At 40.4% G+C, this 24087-nt stretch overlaps 1 protein-coding gene across 2 annotated transcripts in view; it reads left to right on the top strand.

The window, feature by feature from the left end:
• Positions 1 to 3759: 3759 nt before the first annotated feature.
• kcnn1a (potassium intermediate/small conductance calcium-activated channel, subfamily N, member 1a) overlaps positions 3760 to 24087 on the top strand; it is an 86161-nt gene continuing 65833 nt past the window's right edge. Inside the window, exon 1 of one of the 2 annotated variants that reach the window (XM_041802521.1) lies at positions 3760 to 4998. In XM_041802521.1, coding sequence (XP_041658455.1) covers positions 3760 to 4998 — 1239 coding nt within the window. The remainder of the gene's footprint in view (positions 4999 to 24087) is intronic. The other variant, XM_041802522.1, reaches the window with a different exon arrangement.

Below are 24087 nucleotides of genomic sequence, written 5' to 3' on the forward strand. Positions count from 1 at the left end.
AAGTGCTTTTATTGTGAATGCCCACATCAGGAACAGTATGGTTTCCAGTTGAAACTTTCCTTTTGTGTCAAATTTTACTTTGAAAACGTAATATTTGTTTCTTCCTGCTGCAGTAGTCCCCTGATATATCGTGTTTTTTATTGAATAATTGAATAGTAAAAAGTTCTTTGAAGAGTTTTGTTTTCATTTTTGTAGATACTTATTTCTACATTTTTATTTTGTCAACAGTAATACACTTTATTTTAAATATTAAGTTTGCTGCTGCAGCCCTGTGGTGCAGTTGTTGCTGCTTTTTTACTGTGTAGGTTCAAATATTGAATTTTAAAACTGGACATTTGTTGCTGCTACCTGTTTCTATGTGAAGTCGGCTCTAAGTTTATATTTATCGGTAATAATGTGTTTTTCCTTTTAAAATATTCTTTGGTCTTTGAATTATATACAGTTTCAAGTTTATAGAGCTTTGTGTAAACTTACACATATTACTGCCAAATACAATGAGAATATTATATATATATATATATATTTTTTTTTTTAAATACTGGATTTCATATCAAGTATTGGAACATATGTATCGGAATGGAAAAAAAAAGTGGATCGGCCCTTTTCTAGTTCAGACTTTAAACTTCAGTCGCTAAAACACCAATTTAAAGTTTGAGGATAAATAAATTAACTAATTTCAGTACACAAAAGAAGATTTAAAGTGTAAGGAATAATGATAATTAAAGAAAAAAGACTGTTATCCAGCCTACAACTTCATTCACTTTTTGTTTGTATGACCAGTATTTACAGCTGATTTAGGCAGATTTTATAGCCAAAATGTTGGTTGTAAATATCGGCAAAAGTTTTCAGATTTGCTTATACAGATAATTTACTTTGAAGCTAATATCTGCCAGATACTTAAAAACAATAGAGATCCTGCCCTGGCATCTACAGTAGCTTGAGATTCTACCCTTGAAAAGATAAGTCAGGCTAGCTACATGTCTGCCCTTGTTGATGTCAAAGCTGCTATCAGATGCCCCACTCTCTTTTTTGTTTTGATTAGTCATTAAGGAAGGAGTGACATTCACAAGCACAGTGGTATTTTTAACATTGGGAGTGCAGCAACAAAAACAGCTGGTGCTGGGGGTGTTTTTGCACTGAAAACATGCTGAAATGCTTTTGTATCAAACATTGGCACTGCAAGCAAAAAATAGTGTGTTATGGGATCATAGGCTAAAAGTTTCAGAAACATGTCACCAAGACATTTCTTATATCATTTGAATTTTAGAAGAATCATATTGAACTTCAAAATATGGCATAATGACAACTCTACTACAATCATATGACCACAATAAAGCTGCATAATCAGGTTTCATTTTGGTGTGATACAGCACACGTAAACAACTAAAGCAGCTGGAATCATCCTCACCTTCCTAGTATCTTACTGGGATAACATCTTGCAAAGCGTCCATTATCATAAAATGCTGCAGGATATTTAGGCTAACTGGTTGCTCTTGTCAGTACCTTATCTCAAAGGGCACTGTCCTGCTAAGAGTGTGGTCGCAAAAATCATATCAATGCCTTTGTTATACCACAGCAGCCAACGCTTCATAATACAAGGCAAACGATACAGGCAAGTCTTCTTGTTTTCAGTTATCAAAAACAAGCAAATTTCTGTTACAGAAATGTTCCCAACATTGCCAAAAGGAATGTTGTCCCCGGGAAATTTGGACATCGTGTGGGAGGTTGCTTGCAGTGTTTGATGTAGACATTCCTCTCCTACACACTTGTCTTATGAAACAGATGTAGTTATTTTAAAGCTTCAGTACTATCGATCAATATAAGAGAATGTAGCATTTTAAAGCTGGCCCTATCAACAGTACCAACCTGTTGGTAATCTTACTAAATGAAAAAGCCTAATTTGTTTCCATGCATTTTCAAAGTGTAAAATGATAGGTATGATGTAGGAATGTGAAGGGTCCTAATTCAACAGCGTGAAATGTCCCATGTGCCCCTGCTTTTTAAAGCTTCTGTGTTTACAAAATGATGTATGAAATAGTAAACCTGGGAAGGCTGATTCATGTTTTGGCTCAATTGACAAAATTTCAGGCTTCATTATTTTTAGTTTTCTGAATTAAGGTAGCACCACTTTTTTGATTTAAGTACAAAATTCCTCTTTGTGTTGTTATCCCTCTACTACAGCTCAGCAATGAAACACTGTCCAGGGACACAGAGGGAGGACTGTGGAGTGGATTTTGTTGTCCATCTGTTACAGTGGAGTCCTGCTAGGAAGGGGATGCCAGTACTGACTACAGTACATCAGTAACTTTGTCACTGTAAATATGGGAGTAAGTGAGCAATGCTTTAATCTAAGATTGTCAAGATTTTTTATACTTTGATACTTTTTAAAATTTAAAATCAACAATTTCTGTTGTGCTTGATAAAATAAAAAGTACTAAAACTTGTAAAAACTACATCATTTTCATAGAAAAGGTGTGTTAGAAAGGGATGAATCCATGAAAACTGCAGGGACTCTCCTCCACACTGTCAAAAATTATTGAGGCATAGCCATGTGGATTAGTGTGCCTGCAAGTATTGATAACTGACAACAAAAAAACAAACATTGGGTGCTTTATTGTTATTGTTATTGTTTGCAGTATTGAAAGAACTATGGATTTGATTCGAATACTTAAATCTAAGTTTACCATGCAAGTGCTGTGACAACCCTACTTCACTTTTAGATGGAAGAAAAAGATTCTGTCCTTAAATGGAAGTTGCATGTTACTAAATGAATCCCTCCACACAGCTGGGAGACACTTTTGACCGACATGTGATGGACAGTTGTCCGTCCTCTGGCTGCTTGACACCCCAGCAGTGGCTATTTTTGTGACGATCTCCTTCAGCACCGCGGACAGCTCCGTCTGCGCCCAGCCTGCCTCCATCTAACAGCTTCTCCTGCTGCTGCTGCTGCGACTGGAAAGCTTCTTCAGTATGTTTTCACTGCGAGCATGCAACGAGCAGCGAGCACACACGGAGCTGCAGCTCTGCATGCAGCTCCCATTCTAAATATTTCTGCCCGGTAATACAAAACCAGGCATATTCTGCTTAATTATTAAATACCATGCAGACTGCACGGCTCGGGCTGTGTGGCATGAGGTAATCATGCCACACATCATGCTGCAGCCCGGTTTGTTTAATGCGTCTCTGTGCCAACAAGTGGGAATTTTGGAAATAGACATCAAGAGTGTGTGTATTGCTTCTGACACGGTTTTTAAAGTGCTGACACTTTACGAGCGTCAATATATGAGGAAGGCAACCATTAAGAATTGATCATAAACTATAGTGACGTGCAGGATATATTGTTTGACAGGCCTATAGATCGGTTCAGGTGACGTAGCAGTAAAAATGATTTCTGATTATGCAGGGTGGTTATGGCAACATTGACAAAGTCGATCTATTGGCTCCACAGTGGATTAAGATGATCGACCATGTGAGCGGGATTTAAACACCTTTCTCCCCCTCGCATAATCCCAGTCTTGTCATATCCTAACAGCCTTCAGGAGTGATCGATCAGCTGCAACCTGTGCGCAGAGCAGGCGATGGAGCGATATTCAGGCGAAGGCGGTGTTTTGGCTGTACGGTGACGTTTTAAGGCAGGTCCTGGTCAAACCTACCAATGATACAAGTCGCTCCTATTCTGCTGGGACTGATCGCAATGAACGGGTGTCGGAGCTCTGTACGGCAAAGGAGCAACCACAGCGAGACGCGGCGATCAAGGGGATGCGGCATCGGTACTCGGGAGCTGTCCATCAGCACCAAACCCCCGACCAAAAGCAAGCCAGCAGCGCGCAGAGCCGAGACCCAGCCGCTCCTGTTTTCAGCCTGCCGCCCCCGCCCTCTTCTCACCACCGAGACCGCGCTCCGACCACCGCCGCTCAGCGCCAGAGCCTCCAGGAGCTCCCGTGTCTAAGCCAGCCCTCCCGGAGACCTGTTCGCAGCGGAGACCCTCTACCTCTGACGAGCTACGACACCGCCCAGCGACCTTCACACCGAGCCGGTGAACCCAGCACCGGGCAGCCGGCACACCTGCAGCAGGATCCCTGGGCCCCGGCCGGCTCTCAGCAGAAGCAGCCGCCGGCGTCGCAGTCTGAGAAGCAGCCTGTTTTTCCAAGCTGCCACTGCAGTTTTTCCGAGCAGGAGGCGAGCCTTTCTAAAAACCAGCCCCATCCTGTCGATCCTCTCCCACCGCAGCCCTCCCCACCTTTTCCGCCTCCTATACCTCCGCCACCATCGTCCTCCTCCTCTCTGCTGTGTTCCCGGGAATCTAAACGGGGAGATCGGCTGAGAAAGAGTGCCGATAATTACCAACAGGCGAGCATCGTGGACCGCTGCAGGGGAGGAGGAGGAGCAGGAGGGCACCGAGACCACAGGCAGTTGTTGCAGCAACAGCAGCAGCAGCAACAGCACAGTCATTTAAGACTCCAACAGAGGGACCCCTCCCCTGAAGGAATCCGTGCAAACTCACAGAAAGGGCGCTCTTTAAATGTATGTGAGTCAACCGAGGCTAACAGGAGAGCATTCGAGTGTCAGACTCAGGACCTGCAGCAGCAACAGATCCCACAATTACGAGCGCAGCAACAGCTGCTGGTGGGGAGCAGCTTGCCGATCAACTACTGCGCCAGCGGCTCAGGAGAGCTATGTAGGACTCACCAGGCTCCTCTGCTGCAACAGCAAGAGCAGCAGCGGCAGCAGCAGCACGGCGCACTGGGGCTCTGTCCCCAGCGTCCGCAGCACTGTGAGCAGGACCGACACAAGTCTGCGAGGAGCTCCGGGCAAACAGGAGAGCACAACCGCGACTCCCGCGTCTCCCCTCCGGTAACACAACAGGCGTACGCGGGGAACTCGTCTGCGACTGTCAGCAACAGCAGCAAAGACAGCCCCAACTACGGCTCGAGCTATCACCTGTGGCCAGAGAGCCCGCATAAAGGCGAGGAGAGGATCCGCATCGACCCCCACAAGGTACATGTTCACATTTTCTCCAGCGATATCACATTTATGTGCCAGCAATGACAGGAAAAAGGCTTTCTATCAACGACCACGCCTGCCATATGATTTTAATAGAGCTTATTTGCTTATGTGTACGGTGTGCACGCGCTCGTTATGTGTATGTATGTAGAAGAGAGAAGAGGGGGGTATTTTTGAGTCGTCATTCATTTCCCCTCATAAAACAGCGATGTTACAACCGTATATGTAATGCAGCGCGAGATATTTCTTATCTAACCTGGTATGTATTTTAGCGCGATCACGCACAAACAAACCGCGAACGCGAGCCCTCACGCGCACACACACCTGTTCCATGTTGCGGTGTTGTTTTGGGTTGCTCAGGAAAATATTCAAACGACGCTCTCCGGCAGCTGAATTAGGAACAAAGCGTTTGTTGTGCCCACAAAGCAGAGGGGTTTCTGAGCGGGGGAATTTTTGATATTTTAGCTTTCAGACTCAGACACAATGCTACGCTTTAGAACATTAGGCCTGTACCTGTCCGCGAGAGCAGCTCCTGGCTGTCTAACGTAACTGGAAAGTCACTTTATACGGCAGTTATATGTGCTTTATGCCATGCTTTGACAGCCTTACACTCTATAGTCCACTTCCATGTCGTAGCACACAGCAGTTTATGACTAGTCTGAGTAACAGGCACCACTGAAATACAACAGAGGCAAACAACCTTGACAAACAAGAAAATCAAGAGGACATGCAAATGCAGATATGAAAAATGATGCTTCATGCAGCACAATATAAGCTGGAATACAGTGATGTCAAAAGTAAAAGAAGAAAGGAGGAAAATCTGAAGACATTAGATGTTAAGGATGTACAATCTTTTTCAGTTAATCATAATGTTAAGTATGTTAATTCATGTAAAACTCTGGATTTTAGCTGCCAAACTGATTTACTTCATATTTCTTTGATCCCCATGTAAGCTGAGTTTTCTGCTTGTTTTGTTACAGTTTGAATTGTGCACATAAAGGTAAAGAGGATACAGCTAAAGCTAACTGCAGCACTGTGAAGGACTTTGGGTTTTGAGTTCACTTTTTCAGCACAGCTCTTCAGTAAGATGTTTCAAGACTGACTATTGGTCATGACTGTTAAATTAGATTTTCTCGTGATTACTAGTCAAGTCCCTATCATTATTTTGCCCCCCCGTATTTACTCTTAGTAAGATAGTTTTTTTATGCCACAGGCAGAGGAAAGCAAAGGAGACTCTGATGAGGCTGCAGCATCTAAATAAGAACACCAGACTCCTCTTTAAAATGCTGCAGATGTTTTTCAGGGGCTGAGCTGGCACTGGTAGCAAGAGGTGGAACAGTGAACCACCTTGACATGACTGTCCTGAACTTGGCTCAATCTTGGAGCATCAGCAGAACTATAAAATGACCAGATGACTGAAGGGAAAGTAAACTTTGTTTTCTTAAAGTTGCAGCTGTTCTGCCGAAGGCTAAAGTCACTAAGAGGCGAGATAAACATTAACTGTGAGGCGAGTTTGGAAAAGCAGGACTTGTTATTTAGATTGATTATATGTATGGCACTAATGCTTCCAGAATACATTCCCAAAGTCCTAACATCCATATATAAAGTCCCTATATCAGATTGTCATTATACTGGTCCATTCAAAGGGCTTCATTAACACTGAAACTGCTGACGTGTTGCAGCCTAAAAGAGTTTAGTAAAGGGCATTAGTAACTGCACTGAAGTCATCGCCTTACATTTAACCTCCCAAAATTTTCTCAAAAATGAGAAAAAAACATGGCAGTGCATGTAAATGTTACATGGCTGTGACTACACCATGTATAATAATAAAGGCCAGTTTTTCTTAATGAGGTGTAAAACGTCACTAAAAGGTCTTTAGTTGGTCCGGAATAGTAATCTTCATCATTTCAAGCAGCTGATCAGCTAATGAGTAAGACTAGTGTTTGAACCCCTGTTGATTATAGTATTTGAAGATTGTTTCTGTATTTCCTAATGTGATCATGCTTGTTTCTGATGGCTGAGGCAAAGAAAAGCTAGAAAACAGTCTAAAATTCTCAATATGAAGCAGTATATCAGTCACTACCTTAGGATACTGAAGCAAGATGATGAAAAAACTGAAAGCCAAGAGCTCCAAGATAACTTTTCAAACTAAATAATAATCAAATGGCAATTAATATCCACTTGAAGCCAAAAATAAAGTCACAAAATTAGAAATCTGAAAGGGAAACATATCTTCAAAGTTCTCCCCTGACGGACTCTGTCTACGTATCAAACCTTTTCCACTCGCTCTGATCAGAGTATTTTGATCTGGCCAGACACGCTTATTCATTCAGGGATATTTGTGGGATCGTGGTTACACGGTATTGAGCGGCCCTCAGTGAGACAGCCTCCCCTTTTGAAATCCCTTAAACAAAACACTTGTGACAGAACAAGCCTGATAAAGTGTATACGATTACAGCACAACCTGAAACTCGATCACCTGCCCACTGAACTGATGGCGGCTCGTACGATATTGTGTCCTGCCTCAATAACATTGTGCTTTGAAAGGTGCATTGCTGCTTCCATTGTGATCGGCTGTGTAAGTACTCTAATGCTGCCACTTACTGCTACGCTGATATCTCCTGCAGGGACTCTGTTGTACATAAACATGAGGGGATTGGCTGTCCAGAATACAAGGAAGTCAAACCTTTGATTTATCACTCTTTAGTCTTGTCTAATTATCTGTTGATTATTTAAATCAAGGAAACGCTTGTTAATTTTGCTAGTACCCTAACTAAAATGTTAAATTATTCCAGTTATAACTATATTTGAAAGCTTTATCATTTCAGAAGTAGTGTTGAATCCCCAACTAAATTACCCAGAGCCTACAGTGATTGCTGACTGTGTAAACCCCTATTAAACGAGTTTGACAGGGCTAATGTTTGTTTTTTATACATGTAAGTGAAAAAGTGAAAAACACTTTTCATTATCAATTTATCATTAGCTCTTCAAATTTGACTGGAAAACATAAAAGCAGGCATGAAAACAGAGAAAATCCCCAGAATCTTGAGGCTGTAACTGATTTTTCTGCTTGACAAACGACTTTTTTAAATCAAATTTAAACTGATTTGATAATGGTCAAACTGTTTCAGCTCCACTCAGAGGCTGAATCATGACGTAGACTCAAATCTTTATGATTCACATTCATGACACATTTGTCATGAATCTATTATTTCCTAATTTAAGAAATTGCTCATGAAGAAAAGCAGATGAAGGAATCACGTTGAGACTTAATATGAAAAAGACCAAAAAAAAAAAAAAAAGAAATATAGTTGCTCTCTTCTTCTGTCACATCATCCATACTTGTTGGGTACTTTGGGTCTGCTGTTTGTGTGTGTTTAAAATGAATGCCAGCCCACCTTTCTGGAGAACATAAGGGTATATGTGTCACTGCAGAATGGATGGCTTGAAAGAGGAGGAAAGCCATTACATCGGAGCCTTTTGTGCAGATGCTGCCAAACTGCAGTCCAACACATGTATAATCAGCCTATATGATCTGAGAGAGGTCACCACGGTGTTCATTAAAGCAGCCCGCAACCAACTTAGTGTCTGTGTGGTGATGTCTGCAGGAATTTGCTGCTCAGTGTATTAAATGATTGTGTTGTCTTTTTAAAGCTTCTGTGAGGATTTTTTTTACTGGTCATGAAACAGAATGAAATTAATACTCAAGCCTCTTTATAAGTCACAATAGCAAACAAGAATATAAGCAACAGGACTTACTATTTCTGTACCTTTCTTTTTTCTCTCCTTTATTTATTTTCTATCACAATCACAGGCTTTACTGTCGCTTTTCAAAAACTTCAGTTGATCCACATCAGCGTCCACCCTGTAGCCACGGAGATGATCTTTAATATCTCCTTTCACTTTAAAAAACTCACTGACAGCCCAGTGGAAAAGTCAAAACATCTGAAGCATTTATCTTCAAACATTTCCCTTTTTACTGTTTATTTTCTTTTCAGACCATAGCAAGTTCCTTTTTCCGAGTTTAAGTTCATGTTAAAATCTTCAGTCTACTTAGAAAAGCAGGAAATCTTTTACCCTTAGTTTAAGACAGTAGAAAATCCTACATTTTTAAATGCTATAAAAAGGGTGTGATTAATCGTGATTAACTAAAGAAATCCTGAGACTAACTGCAATTAAAAAAGTTTATCTTTTGACAGCCCTAATATTGGCATATATTACGGCCATTTCATGCCTTTATTTCGAGATGAGGACAGTGAATAGTAGGGCTGTCCATATTTTACTACAGTCCCATTCAAATTTCATTTATTTTTTACAGATTTCGAATAATATTCAAATATTTTTCCACATTTTTTATCAATATATGTATAAAACATTAAGTTGCTTGAATCACTGTGTAGTTACACATTTGTCCACGACTGGTCCCTCTAAAATTACATTACACAGAATGCAATGACGAAATAATGAGCTAAAAACAAAAGTAGTTAATGTTAATTTTTATGTACTTTTTTAGCCACCTGCACCATTTAGAGGCTTTTAAAGGGTATTTTGGTACTGATGGTCAATTTTTAAACCAACAAATGGGTTAGAAATTAAATGTCAAACAAAAATAAATTAAATTGCGCTGCTTACGGTGGTGATGACATCACGTTTCTAATAAACAAAACATTAAAAAAATGCTGGTACTATCTTGTCCCTACATGTTTTTACCTAAAAATACGAGCTGGTGAGCCATGTTTTCTTAATCAAAAACAGGGTGTTTTTGTTCACTATAGTCCCAGCCGGGGAGAAAACCCTCTCTGCCCTGACAGAAGTGCCCGGGATGCACAGGTAATGGCGTGCCAGCTGGGACAGGAGAGGATACCTGGACCAGAACCTTTTGAATCATGACAGTGGGTTACTGTCGGTTTGCAGCGCGGTTTTATTCTCGTACATCAGCATCTCTTGTTGATTTTGCGAAGCCCTACTTGCCAAATCACCACCGGTGTGTGCACCCCCTTGGCGATAATCATCCCCAAACATCCCCAAGGCGGCCATTGGTGCCTCTGTGTTTTGGTATGAAAACTTTATTGTTTATCATGTCACGTGTCATGTGACGAAACAAGTTCCTACACATACATATGGGTGAAGCAGAGTCCAAGGAGAGAGGGGAGAGATTCGAGAATGATTATGAACAGCAAAATACTAAAAAAAAAAACGCACTCAAATAACAACTTCAGCTTTGGAATATTAATGAGTTTTTAAACCTGGAATTTGTTCTAACAGCCTTAGTGGATAGAGTAGGGAACAGGGATGAACGAGTAGGGGAGAGACATGCGGGAAAGAAGCCAAGGACCACTCACACACATGGGGCATGCCTCAACCACCTGGCCATCTGCACCCCTGTTCTGTTATTTTTAATGCCTATAACTTCTGTCATGAATGAGCTTTTAGAAAGTCAACAGCATGCTGAAGAAACAGCACAACACAAACTCAGAGACCCTCATGTAATTAATTTAATCTGGCGTTTAAATTGAAGGGTTATTTTGTTTCACTAGCTTCATTCTGTGCCGTTTTGAATGTATTACTTATTAATTTATTGAGCGTAACACTTTATTGTCTTGAAAGTTGCAACTCTTCAGCCTTTAAAGTCAATATTTGCTCTTATTTCTTTCCTCTTTGGTCTCATATGCGGCACGTTTGGCTTCATGTTTGTATGAAAGGTGCTGTATAAATTAAGTTGGTGGTGGTTGAGTGTAGAGCTCTGAAATCTAGAAAGAGAATGATAAAATCATGAGCAGCAACTTAAGATAAAAAGCCGTGGAGAAGGAAAACCATCTTTTATTCCTTTTTGACTATTTTCAGTTTTTAAAAGTGTGTGTAGTCGTTTTATTCCTGTGTTTTTCTCCTCTTTGGGTTCAGTTTTTCAAATAGCAAAAGCCATTTATTTTAGGGGCAGTTCTTGTGTTTTCAAAGGTTCTCTGTTGTCTGAATTAAGAAAAATACTGAGGTAATTTAGCTGCCAGCTCCCTTTAAAAATCTACTTTATCTTCTCATGCTTGTGTTTATGTTGGCTTCGTAATAACACTTAGATAATGTTGAATGCTTGAGATGTGGAACAATTGATGTTGACAGATGTGCTTACAATGTTCTGATTTAATATACGGCACTCTTGCCAAGAGAAACATTATGTTGATTTAAACTTTCTCTATCGGTCATCTCTGCTGTTGTTTCTGAGCCTTGCACTTGTTTTCCTCTCATTAGGGCATCCATGTTTCCCGCTGCTTTCTCTGTGTGTATGTTTGAGGGCAGCCAACACCTCTTAAGTAAACAGAGTGCACTTTAAAAAAAATGAAATGTCAGACAAGGGGCAGATCCTTTAGTTTACATCCTCTGTGTGTGATGAAGGAGGGGCAGCGCTGTAGATGTGTGATAAGGCGAAACAATCGCACACAGAGAGGTGAGGTGAGAGTGGTGGGAGATGCTCAGTTTGGGGCTGCAGCTGGCAACACACAGGCTGTAAGTATGAACATGAAGCTCTTTTAATAATTGATTGCTGTTTTCCCTATTTTTTTTTTTTCTTTTTTAGGCGGCTGTGTTTAAGTGCTTCGCTGCGCTCACTGCTCTGAAATAGATTTGTGTTACCATGTGTGTTGCTATGGAGAGATCAGCCTGGTATTGTGTAGCCGTCTCTCTCTCTCTCTCTCTCTCTCTTCTCAGGGTGTTGAGTTTGGTCAAGGAAACATGTGCAGAACAGGAATATCTTTTGGATTAAGATTCATTTTTACTGAAACACACATTTGGCTTGCACATGCATCCACACACACACTGGAGGGTAGCCCACACACACACTGGTGTTACTGTAAGTGGTTCAAACAGTGCTCCACTTGATGTAATTCATTCCCTTTGCGTTTCATTTGAGTGAGCCTGCACAAGGAGAGGTGTATTGAATTACTTGCAGTCCAGTTGAACACAAAGAGTGGAAAGAAAGCGTGTTGGGGGTTTCCTCGCCACTTACTTACTTACTCGGCGGGTGGAGGCACAGCATGGCAGATGTTTTCGCTCTGCCAGCAGTCGATGCAATTTGTCACCTGACTGCTCGACCTCTCATGATGTTTCCCTTTCCTAATGCGTGTTGTAACTTACACTTTTTCCCCCCTCCACGCCGTGCTAGCATGCCAAGTCTCAGCCGTGGCTCTTAGCTTAATAAATGGCCGCAGTTCATTTATATGGTAATTCCTGTGAGATGCTAGCCAAAGGATGCCAGGCATATAATGTATCACCACAATGCATATGCTTTATGGCTAATTAGGTTATTGATCTGAGGCCGTTCCCGCGTTAGGGCGTGATCACAACACAAAAGGGTATGAGAGTATGAGTAATGCAGCTGTAAGCAAATATTTGTCGTTCATTACAAGGCCCCGAGAATCTGACATGTGATGATGGCTTCATATATGTACAAGGAGGCAGGTGCATGAGCTTACGTGCTTTTCTCCTCATATCTAGTGATGATGTCAATGTGTGGGCTCATGATTTCAATACTGCCTCCTGGCTGCTTCTAAATGTTTGTTAAACACAGCGTTAGGAGTGCAGAAACGAGATGCAAGAGATGTGTGATTTCATCATTCCACTTTCGCTTGCAAGTTTGCAAAAGCTGCTCCTGCAGTTGTGAAACTCCATACAGAGTGCGCATGCATTTTTGTTTCACAGCTTCGTTCCATTTTTTTCTTTTTCTCATCAGGTCCTCATGCCCTCAGGTTAGAGTTTGACTGCTGATCCCCTGAGCTGCCATACTACTTAATTTACAGCACATGATACACAACTTTTCTGCTGTAAAACTCAATCACAGCCTCCTCCGGCCACTGATGAATATTCAGCAAGAGAACAAAAATGCTGGTAACCGCATCTTGTCAGATCTGCGCTGCCTTTAGCTGTTTACAAGAAAAATGTGAGTACAATTTGTTACCTTTAGACAAACAAAAATGCTTCTGTGGGAATTAGAATTTAGCCGAGCCTTTAATCTTCAAGCCTATGTATATATGTGCGTGTGCTAATAGACGAATTACTGAATGCATACGTGTGAGCTACGCTATCTACCGCCTTAGTGGCTCCTCTCCAACATGCAGGCTTTACAAATTGAAACAGAAGATGAGTTGAATGAAGCTGTTTTTCCTTCAGCTAGGCTCCCCCTCCCCACCCTTTTGTTACCTTAAATCACCTTGCTGGAGAGTAAAACGAAGCTATCCTGTATATACAGCAGCAACAGGGTCTGCTGAGGTTAACTACAGCTGCAGGAAAACATCGTCTGTTCCACTGGGCATTACTCTGCTTTGTGTGTATGTTCTGCTGCATGTGTTTTTGTGCACATATGCATATTTATTTGTGTAAAAGGGAAGGATGGGGTGGATGAGTAGGAGGATAGCGTCAGTATATCATTATCATATAGATGCTACAGTGTTAGTTTTATGTGCTAAAGGTCACAGTTACTCTTTGGCAGCTTGTAGTCATGAGGAGGACTGTCTTCTTTGGGAATCCTGCGCTGTATTGCAGCACTGGAGTCTTCTCAAATGTTTAATTATGCATCGCAAGGCCTGTTTACAAAGAACAAACGTATGTGTGAGCTGGTGCGAACAATATGCATGTGTTTTCAGAGGTGTCAATGAATTTAGCTTTGATTTTATTATAATATGTGAACAATATTTTTGTTTTATTTATTCTGTGTTTGCACAGTGTTGATTTGAGATGAGTGTAGCACATCGTTTCCTCCCTCTGTCTCTGCTTTATGTCAGCAGTTGTTGTTGGTGGCTCTCTATACAGCTGCTCCAGCCTCCATTATCGGCTCCCCCATCCAACTGTTAACCCCTTAATGGGCCACTATCACGGTGTGCGCACAATCACATCCCTCTTTTGTTGCTGCCATTTTCTTTTTAACCCTTTTCAACAACAGCGCTGCCTTCCATCTCTCCCTTCCCCTTTCACTGAGAGTAACAGTTGCTGGTTTCTGCTTCCTTCTTCTTCTTCCCTGTCAGTCTGAGGTGGAGAAAAGATTTTAAAATAGAATCAATTTACACTAAAGGGCCCAGGGGGCATTAGAAAACTGCAGCACTTAATTTCATAACCAAAAGGGGGGGAGGAAACATCACAGCTGCAGGCTGTTACCACAACTTTTATCATGTGTGAAGTAATAGACTAGCATGAAAGGCAGCTACTCTTGACTCTATAAAGTACAGTGTGAGGTCTGGTTATGGTTCACCTGCCTGAAAACAAGATTACATCCGGTGTGGTAAAGTACAGTAGGTTTGTGTGTGTCCATGTGTGTGTGTTTCTTCTGAAAGCTTCAGTGGGTGAATACAAATGTGCTGCCTTTCAGTTCACAGGGGGGAAAGTGGGGTTTAAAGCCAGATAAGAATATTCAATTAGCTGGAGTCTATGGAAGACCAGTGCAGCGGTGCTCCTGTGCTCTGAATGCAGGAGCAGGGTGACATATGGTAAAGGAGAAGTCAAACCTCATATCTCCTCCATTCATCTTGTTAGTGTTTCAGTAATTTTCTCAATGAAATGTCAAACATGTAAACCTACAACTACAGTGGATATTACTTTTTCCTGTGCCCTTAAAGGGAAAATCTTGTTATCCCATATATACAACACATCGACAGGGATTTATATCAGTGTTAGGCATTTAGATACCAAGTGGCATTCCCTTAATGCTTTGTGTGGACGCACCTTCGTGCATATTGAAAAGGGTTTGATATCTGATAGCTCAGACTGCATATTGAGGGGGTTTGGGAAGCCTTCATCCAGATGGCTTTGGTAGAATAGATAACGACTGGTACTGTACTGGTACGCATTTAAGATCCACTGATGTGATGTGCAGTATTTTAGCAACGCAAAAATGGCATCCTGGGGTTTCAGCCAGGCATACACTGTGTGATGCTGAGCTTATCTACTGTAGACCAGTGTTAATTTTGTCAACTAAAACTATGACTAAAAATGCTCAACAGCCTTTTTCCATTTATAAAGACTAACCAAAAACAGATCTTTGATGACTAAAAGTAAGTTTAGTTTTTGTCAGCATGACTAAAACTAGTCTAAAATGTAATTTACTTTTCATCTGACATTCATAATCCATGATATTTCTCCATTGTAGGTAAATCTGTCAAATACAATGCATCTGTAGCTATTCTGCCTCTCAGCTGTAGAAAGCAGGGACCCCAGGTTTGGCAGAAAGCACAGAACACACTACCATGATTTGGTACCAGATTCAGGCAAGAGAAGAAATGCTTGGACTAGAATTAAGACTAAAATGTGAGGACTTCTTAATCAACTAAAACTAGACTTAAATGTTTTAGAGTTTTCATAGACTAAAACCAGACTAAAGCTATTAAGGGTACAGATGTCTAAAATTGAAAAGCATTTAATCTTAAGACCAAGACTGAACACTGCTATGACATGATCGGGCTGACTTTCAGCCTGATTATGTGTCATCTGTCATGGCACAGTGTTCAGGGGGACACGGCAGCCAACAACAGCCTGATCATCTGCTTCTGACTTGGTTGTACAACTGCACACACTCTCAGAGTGAGAGCAGAGCCATGTGCAGAATCCCCAATTTTGGAGCATTTTTCTTTTGTAAACTGTTGGACAGCATCTTTAATGACCCTGAAAACTGCAGGAATGTCTGTTTGATGTGCCTTCCACAACTAAAATACAGGAAACAAATGAGCAGGAAGAAGGCCTACCTATGGACCTTCAGCTGACAAAGATTTCTTATTATTTAGTTGCCAGTTGTGTTTGCAGGCAATCTTGTTGATATGTGGGAGAGATCTGTTTTATAGTTTTTGAAGCTTTTGATGGAGATGGGCCAGATCCAATCCAATATAGTATCAAGTCCAATATTTAGGTTATAACAGCACTCATCCTGGTTACCGATCCAAATTCTGACCCTTTCACTAGGCTTCGGAAGGATCATATGCGCACTGGAAGCACTACCACTAGCTTAGCAGTGCGCTATGTAAGAGACAACAGCTCAGTCTGAGTTATCTCATCATCATATTTCAGCCAGACAACCCAAACATCACACGTTTGTATCAGTATGATTAGTATGAAGCACAGTTCAAAGGGCAAAGGTATGCTCTGTCCTCTGTTTAAAGGTGAGTTAGAACTCATGACTTGCTTGTCTTACATCCATGATGATTCAAATAAGCGGACTGTGGCATTTAATGAGGTTGAAGGTCTGTTAAAGCTAAGTTAAATCAGTGATTAACATGGTACTCAAATCCTTCACAATAAAAGTCCAGAGTTGTGGTTTTCTTTGAGCACTTCTATTGTGAAATGTAGTGCTTTCAGCAGCAGTTTGTTTTTTTGGTCAATTTTTCATTTGAAAATTCCAATTTTTTTTCTACCTGCTGCAGTAGTCCCTGGATATAGCCTGTTTAGATGAATCATTGGCTTTTGACTTGTTTGAAGAGTTTTTCTTAGATATTTAAGTCTACATATTTACTTTTTATTCAGTTTTATGTTAAATATTCCATTTGCTGCTGTTGGTTGTTGACAGTTGTTGCTGCTGTTTCTACAGTGAACTGCAGATTCAAATCTAACATCACATTAGTTGCTGCTACCTGTTTCTATGTGGAGCCAGCACAAAGTCTGAACAAATTGGGAGTAAAATTAAGTTTTATGCATTCTAAAATATGTTTTGGTCTTTGAATAAGAAATCTTGTCTCAAGTTTACTAGAGCTTTGGGTAACCTTACACATGATACCACTCAAAACAAGAAGAATATTGACTGGATTTCGTATCGGCACTGATGCATTGGAATCAGATCAGGACCGAAAAGATGGGTGGCTCTGGGAGGTAGATAATCAGCTCTGATGGTGCTGCACTGTCGACGTAAGCCTGCTGCGGGGTTTCTTCTACCCTCTCTTTTGGAATATGCCATGTTTGGAACATTTTCTCAAATGCAGCTGCTAGAAGCTAGCTTTAGCTTCATAAAGCTTTATGAAGTTGAAAATCTGCATCAATCCAGTGAGCCGTTAAACTCAACACAGACACAGGACTGACGTCTGAGCTCCATATATCACTCATGAAACTTACAGAGGATGAGACACCTTTATCAAGAGACTCTCGATGTGAGAGTACACTGTCTACTGGAACTCTGGCAGGGCTAGGTCTGTGAAATATTTAAGTCCAGGTAGCATGTAGCAGGGCTCCAAGTGAGAGCGCAGTGGGCAAAACCCGGTGTCTTCCGTCTAGCCCGATGAATTCAATTGTTTTCGGGTTATCTGCGTAGCTTTCTGACTGTCACGCTCATACGGGCGAGTGTTCCCCAGCGTGTGCTGCATTAGCTGCCGCTTGACTGATGCTGCTCCTGCTGCCGTCTTTTCATTCTCTGCTGTGAACCTCGAAAACTCACATACTCCACCAAGTGTTTGTTCTTCATATGTCGAATTAAAATCATTGCATTGAAGCCTTTTAATGTGCTTCCCCGAGATGTGTTTTTTCGGGGCATGTGTTGCAGGATACAAACTTTACATCAGCCTCACATATCACATAAAAGCTCCACACGGCAGACATATTTGTTGGCTGCAGGCTACAAAGTCTGAGCTACAGGTGATCGGTTTTTGTGATCAGCAGTGAAAAGCTTTGATCCACATATGCTGATTACATACTTTTTTCACGGGAATCGGGTGATAATAATCAGTGGCCAATCAATCAGAGCACCACTAATGCAAACTCTAGGTAGTGACAATGCTGAAACTGCCTCCTACCATAACATTACTCATATTTACAACTACAACAAGACTACCACACCTACCACCAACATTACACATGAAACTGTAAAAAGAACAAGAAAATAGAGAAAGGGAAGTGAAGACAGAGCCTGACACTTTTTAGGAACAGATCATCAGTTTGTATTTGTTTTTAAGACTTACCTGTGCTGGATTTTAACCTTGATCATGACATTCATATTGGGTCATCGTCATGTTAATATTTTACATTTCTATATTCTTTGTAAGACATTGTTGAAGATTCACTCTGACCCTGAGATGCCCAAAATAAAGAATTCCTCTGCTACCCTGTTCCTCTCTCTCATCCTCCAACTTCTCCCATTGGCTTGTGTCCCCCCTCCTGTCATAAATCTCAAACCGGACGTTTCCAGGCAACTCTCCAGTCAATCTTTACTGAGTTTGTTGCTCTATCGATCTGTCCTGTGCTATAGGTTGTCCTGGCTTCTTTCTCTCCGCTATTGATGTTCTTCGCCTCGGGGAAAGAAAGAAACTGCCTGTGCTTGAATTTACCGAGGGCTCGTTTTCAAATGACTTACAATCACCTCACAATGAAATTGAAGTTGTCACACGGTGGCATTTTTACTCTGGTACTGTTGTCAGATTTGTGGTTTGATATGAGGTAGAGATGGTGGGACTGTTGCGTGGGTTATGGGGCACTTAAGGGTGATAATCTCTGTGAGGAGTATATGGCCACTGTGGGACGTAAAATAGCCGCAGAGGGATCTGTCCCCTAATGAAGATGCTTTGGTCCTCTGGGTGCTCACAGACTGAGTGATATTTCAAGCTTGTGTGTGTCCAGCCACATGCATTATTGGTCGTTTTGATAAGTGGGAGGAAGCATTGGTATGAGAGGCCGTTAGGGTCATAAATCATACTTGTTTGCTCAACATTGTAATGTTACATAATGTTACACTACACTCTCCTACACACAGCTATGCAAGCTTACAGGAGCTATCACAAAATACTCCTTATACACTGTACAAATATACTGCTGTAAGACTCCCTAGCATAGAGAGGATTATTGCCTATGTGAATAGCAGTGAAGGGTAGCTACATGAAGTAAATCTTCACTGAAGTGTATACCGTCAAACTCTCACATTCAGCTGTTTGTCATAGTTAAAAAATTTATAGTGTTTTTCATATTCTGGATTCTTTTGTCACAATATTTCAAATTCAAATATAATACTGGTGAAAATCAAATCAGACTGTTACCTGGTATCTTACCGTAGAAACAAACAAAAAGTCCTTAAGGCCAAATACTAGGATTTTTTTTGTTCCATTGCACATAAATGAAATAAACATGTGTATACCAAAAAAAATTTGTAACTGCAACAATTTCTGGTGTATTTGGTGTATTTTCTGGAAAAATTCCAGGGGTGCCAATACTTTTGTCCATGACTGCAGAAGCCGTTGCTTGGCTAAGTGCTAAGCTAAAGTGAAACTAGGCTAAGTTCTGGTAAAAGGTGAAAGGGAGGCTACGAGAAAAGCCACTTAACAGTGAGGGTGCTTGTTGTATGTCTAAATATATGGCAGCTACAGTATAAAACAACAGTGATTAGAAGTACAAGAATGTGAGTTAGGTTATGGTGTTAGTTGAAACACGAGCTAATGTGTTTTTGATACCAACTATTCATCATTCAGAAAAAATAGGGATGTCCTGATCAGCATTTTTGACCTCTGATCCTGATTTTTGAGTATCTACTAATTCCAAGTCCCGATCCGTTACTCATATTTGCCTATATTAGAGTTTCAATGTTTTGTCAACAGAAATAACTGAAGTAAACACAACAACTGATGTTATACTGTTTTTGCTCTCAAGCTTTAAGTATTTCCATAGCCCTGACATTTTAGCCAGAGGATTGCTAATGCTGCGCCTGCTGCTCTGTCTTACTCGTGCATTTACGGCCTGCCACAAAATGTGCTTGGTTTACGACAGCTGACACAGATGATCGTCTGGGCTGATCGGATCAAATTGCAGATTTCTAAACAATTTAAAAATACTTATATTGGCTCTGATATGACACGCGACCTCGGGATCAGGACGCCCCTGGAAAAAAAGGTACTTAACCAAGCTACATTGTCATTGTTTTATTTTAAGACAGACAATTTGGTTTGTGAAAAAGACAAAACAGGCCCAGACATATTATTTAAAAATGAAGCTTAGAGACAACTGTCTGCACTAAACACACATATATTTGGGACATTTTAAGAGATACAAGAGTGTAAAAATTAGATTTGACACCAATACATACATTTAAAATAATTTTGCCAACACTATGTTCTTTTCATCATTTACTATGGTGCAACACTCCCCCAATGCCAACATGTTTTTCTTGAGTTTAACCTTGAAAACAGGTACAGTCTGTCCAACAGGTGGCTCATTTGATTCAGTAGTTAGATGTACCAGATGTCAGCATTAAACCGATTAAACCAGGGGTATCCAAACTATGGCCCGGGGGCCTGCAAGCCATTCTTGACTGGCCCTCAACAAATTCTTGAAATTAAATTTAATATGGTCCACATTAGAGCAGGAAGCTTGTATCTTCTTAGTTTCAGCACAGAGCAGTGCTGAATTTTTTAATGTTTTTTTTCATGATTAATTGAGACAACACTGTAAATTGTTAATATATTGGCAACAAAAATAATAACAATATCTTGATTTATAACACCCTGATAAATCACGACAGGAAATAGCAGCACCAATGACGATCCAGGGACAGAGCCAATGGCATCAATGGCTGACCAGAGCCCCCTGAAATCTGATTGGCCACCTCAAACTGCTTAAATTGATTAGTTATTTGCCTTGTTAGTCATTAAACGGTCATTTTAGCATGCCCAATCACGAAGCATTTCTTAACCTACATTAGACCGGTTTTACTAACTTTAATATCCTTAAGGTGATGTATATGAAAGTGGCCCCACCATCCTTATATATCTCTGTATGTGGCCCTGAATGGAAAAAGTCTGGACACCCCTGGATTACACACAACAGATAAACACTGGCTGTTGATATCTGCTCGTGCTGCATTATTTGCTGAGAGCTGACGTGTCAGGTGGTCTGATATCGGTGATACTGTAACTGATACATCAGAACAGTCATAGTAGTTACAGCCAAACAGAGATGATTAAAACAAAGAGGTTGTTGGTACTTTAATACCTTTTGATACCTGTCAGTGCCACATTTTGTAAAATGAGACAGTATTTATTACTCTAATGATCAATTGTATTAAAAACAACAAAAACTTTTAAACAAAAGCTCCAAAGACAATACAGGGCATTGAAAAGTACTGCAGCATCAACATTTGGATAACCTTACAAGTAACAGTTTGTTCAGAGCAGGAAAGTTTTAATTCTGCTTCCAAATGTACAAGTTCAACAATTCAGCTTATAAAAAACACCTGTCAGCAGTTTTGATGTGCACACACTTTTACTGCAGCTCTGTGATGACTTCCTCATTGTAAACAAGTCTGAATCCAAGCCATGCTTGCATTACCTGCCATCAGCACCGTGTTTACTTTGAGTTTTCATCACTGAACTCCAGCAGCTCTGATCATACATACAAGTGCCAGAGGGAAAAACAAATACAAAGCAGTTTTGCTTATAGACTCAGAAAAATCTGTCTTAAAAAAGAGACAAGTGTTTGTTGATGCTAAAAATATGACTTCTCTCTATGTTACATGGCATTGATGTCACTTTTTCTTCAAAATCCATTTGTTATTGCTGAAAACATTAAAATGGTGTGAATGAAAGACTGCTGTGTACTGTAGCACAAAGATCCACCTTTCAGAGACATCAAAAACAAACCACAACTCTCCCACTAGAGGCCTGATGAAAACAGAACTCGTGTGATGTTACGACTTACAGGTCTGGACATCAAATACAGTTATTGATATCTTGTACCTTAGTGGTAATAACCTGTAGTTATTGGTGCAGTTCCATTTGGGCTACGGGCTTGAATCGGCTCATCTCTAAACAGTTTTAGCACCAGACTCTTCATTTTTAATTACAAAGTGTATTTTGACTGTAAGTCCTCAATGTAGGCACAGGCATGGAGGCACAAAACTGCTGTGACACCCAACACAACAACATTTGAGGACACTGGGGCAATAGTGTACCTGATTCTCATTCTGTGGCTCTTTGTCTTTTGTCAGAGAAGTCACAGTGTATCGTATGCTCGTTTACAAAAACAAGTGAACGCTCTACATCCTTAATTTGAAGTCATTAAGTATGCATGACGAGGTCCTGAGGATGAAAATAAGTTCCGGGAAATAAAAAAAAAATAAAATCACATGAGCAAAAAATAAATAGAAAATTACAAGTTGTCCCCAGGTTATACTGGTCCCATACAAATAAGATACTCTCTCGAGCATAAACACTGCTCGGCCTATTCTGATAAATATCTTTATAAGCTATTAGATAAAAAACAGGACAAGCCCTAAGAGGAAATACATCCGTGCTTTTAATTTACAGTTTCCTGTGATTGCAAGTTGTTTCAAGACAGTCTGGCTGCAGACGGCCAATCTCACAAACATTCATCTGAGATGTTGAATATTTCAGAATGAAAATACACACTAAAACTTTAGAAATACAATTGAATTAAACTTCGGTTTAGGGTTAGGGTAGGCATAAGATACTGGTTAGGATATCAAAAGTTAAAAGACAAAGCCCTGACCTGCAAAACCTGATTAAAAAACCTTTAATAAAGCCGAGTAAACAGTCTGCTGACAGGCAAAAAGCTTGCCCTCCATGAAAACATTCTAACCCAGCTAGCACAGCTTATGTAGCCCAGTTAGCTTAGTTTGCTACATCTAGGTTATAAGGGTGTGTGCAAGAATCTGGTGATACAATGCATATCCCGATACAGGGGTGCTGATATCGCTATATTGCGATACAATGAGCAAGGCCATATATTGCAATATTTTTGTAATTTCAAGCTAATCTTCATGTCCAGCTTAAAGGATTGATGGATTGTGTTGTGAGGAGGACCTGACATGACGGGCCAGTGTTTTGATCATATTACGGAAGCCATCATTCTTAACGACACTACATGGCGCAGGTCCTTACAAATAAAACAAAGTATTTACTGTGTATTTATGGCTGCATGAGTAAAAACCAGCGGTAGCTTCAGCAGGCTGTTTCACGTTAGCTGTTAGCCCCTAAGCTATCACTATGATGTCTAGCGCTCAGGTTCGTCATGTTGTCTGAGTATTTCACTCTGGTGTGGCATATCTTACAAAAGACTTGACTCCTCTCTAAGTCTGTACTGTCTTTAATGTTTTGGAAACCTAAACAAGTCCACATATCTGCTATGAATGCAGCAGAAGCTGCACTGCTGGGTAGGCATAAGCAACTGGCTCGCTCAGACCGGAAGTCTTGTGTGATCTCGTTGTCTAAGCAGAGGAGAAGAGGGAAGAGTCTGCTTGCTGCCAGCTGGCCGTGCCTTCCACCAACTAGCAGTCAGGGGGTGAAATTACACCACAAACTACCACACCAACAAAAAAAATTATGAATTTAAAAAAGATACTAGATTATCTGTGTAGCTAATTTAGTTTTGGCTACATTCAGCTAAGTTCAGAAATGTACTATCTGCAGCCAACAGGTCTGTTATTTTTGGTTGTATTTTAGCAAAAGTAAATTTAACGTATTATTAATTTCCTGAGATAACAACACAGGTGTTCCTGTGATGAGAACTTTAAAATTTTAAAATCCATCATCTGGACATAACAACCAGATTTACATACTTCTCGAAGGAAAACAAAGTGAAATAAAATTACTGCATACATGTCCTTTTTGGGCTTTCATAGTTAACTTTGCAAATATACTCACTGAGGCCCAAGTTTAACATCACATATACAGTGCTTAACAAATTTATTAGACCACCACCCAAAGTAAGGTTTCTGCCACAGCTGCCCTAAATTAACAGGATTGGTAATTACCAAAATCATTTTTTATGTTCCTGCAATGGTTAATACACCAATATGTAGAAGCTCTTTAACCCAAATGATATTTTTAATGCTAAAATATCATTATTATTGTTATCCATGAATTTTCAAATTTACTAATTTACAAAAAAACTGAACAAATAGTAAAGCACATTATTATTTCTTGATTAATATGACAAATTATAGTTATTTACTTGCATTCCTGAAGAGAAAAATGAGTTTTAGTGGTTGAATGTTATGCTTGATTCATTTCTGACTTCTCAGAGAAGCCTAGTGAGCCAGCTCAAATTTGGGTATAAAAAGGTGAATTCAGTTTGAAACTCCTCATTCCTGTTCAAAATGGTAAAAATCGGAGAGCTCACTAAAAATGAAAG

The sequence above is a fragment of the Cheilinus undulatus genome, linkage group 13 (genome assembly GCF_018320785.1).
Source record: "Cheilinus undulatus linkage group 13, ASM1832078v1, whole genome shotgun sequence".
NCBI lineage: Eukaryota > Metazoa > Chordata > Actinopteri > Labriformes > Labridae > Cheilinus > Cheilinus undulatus.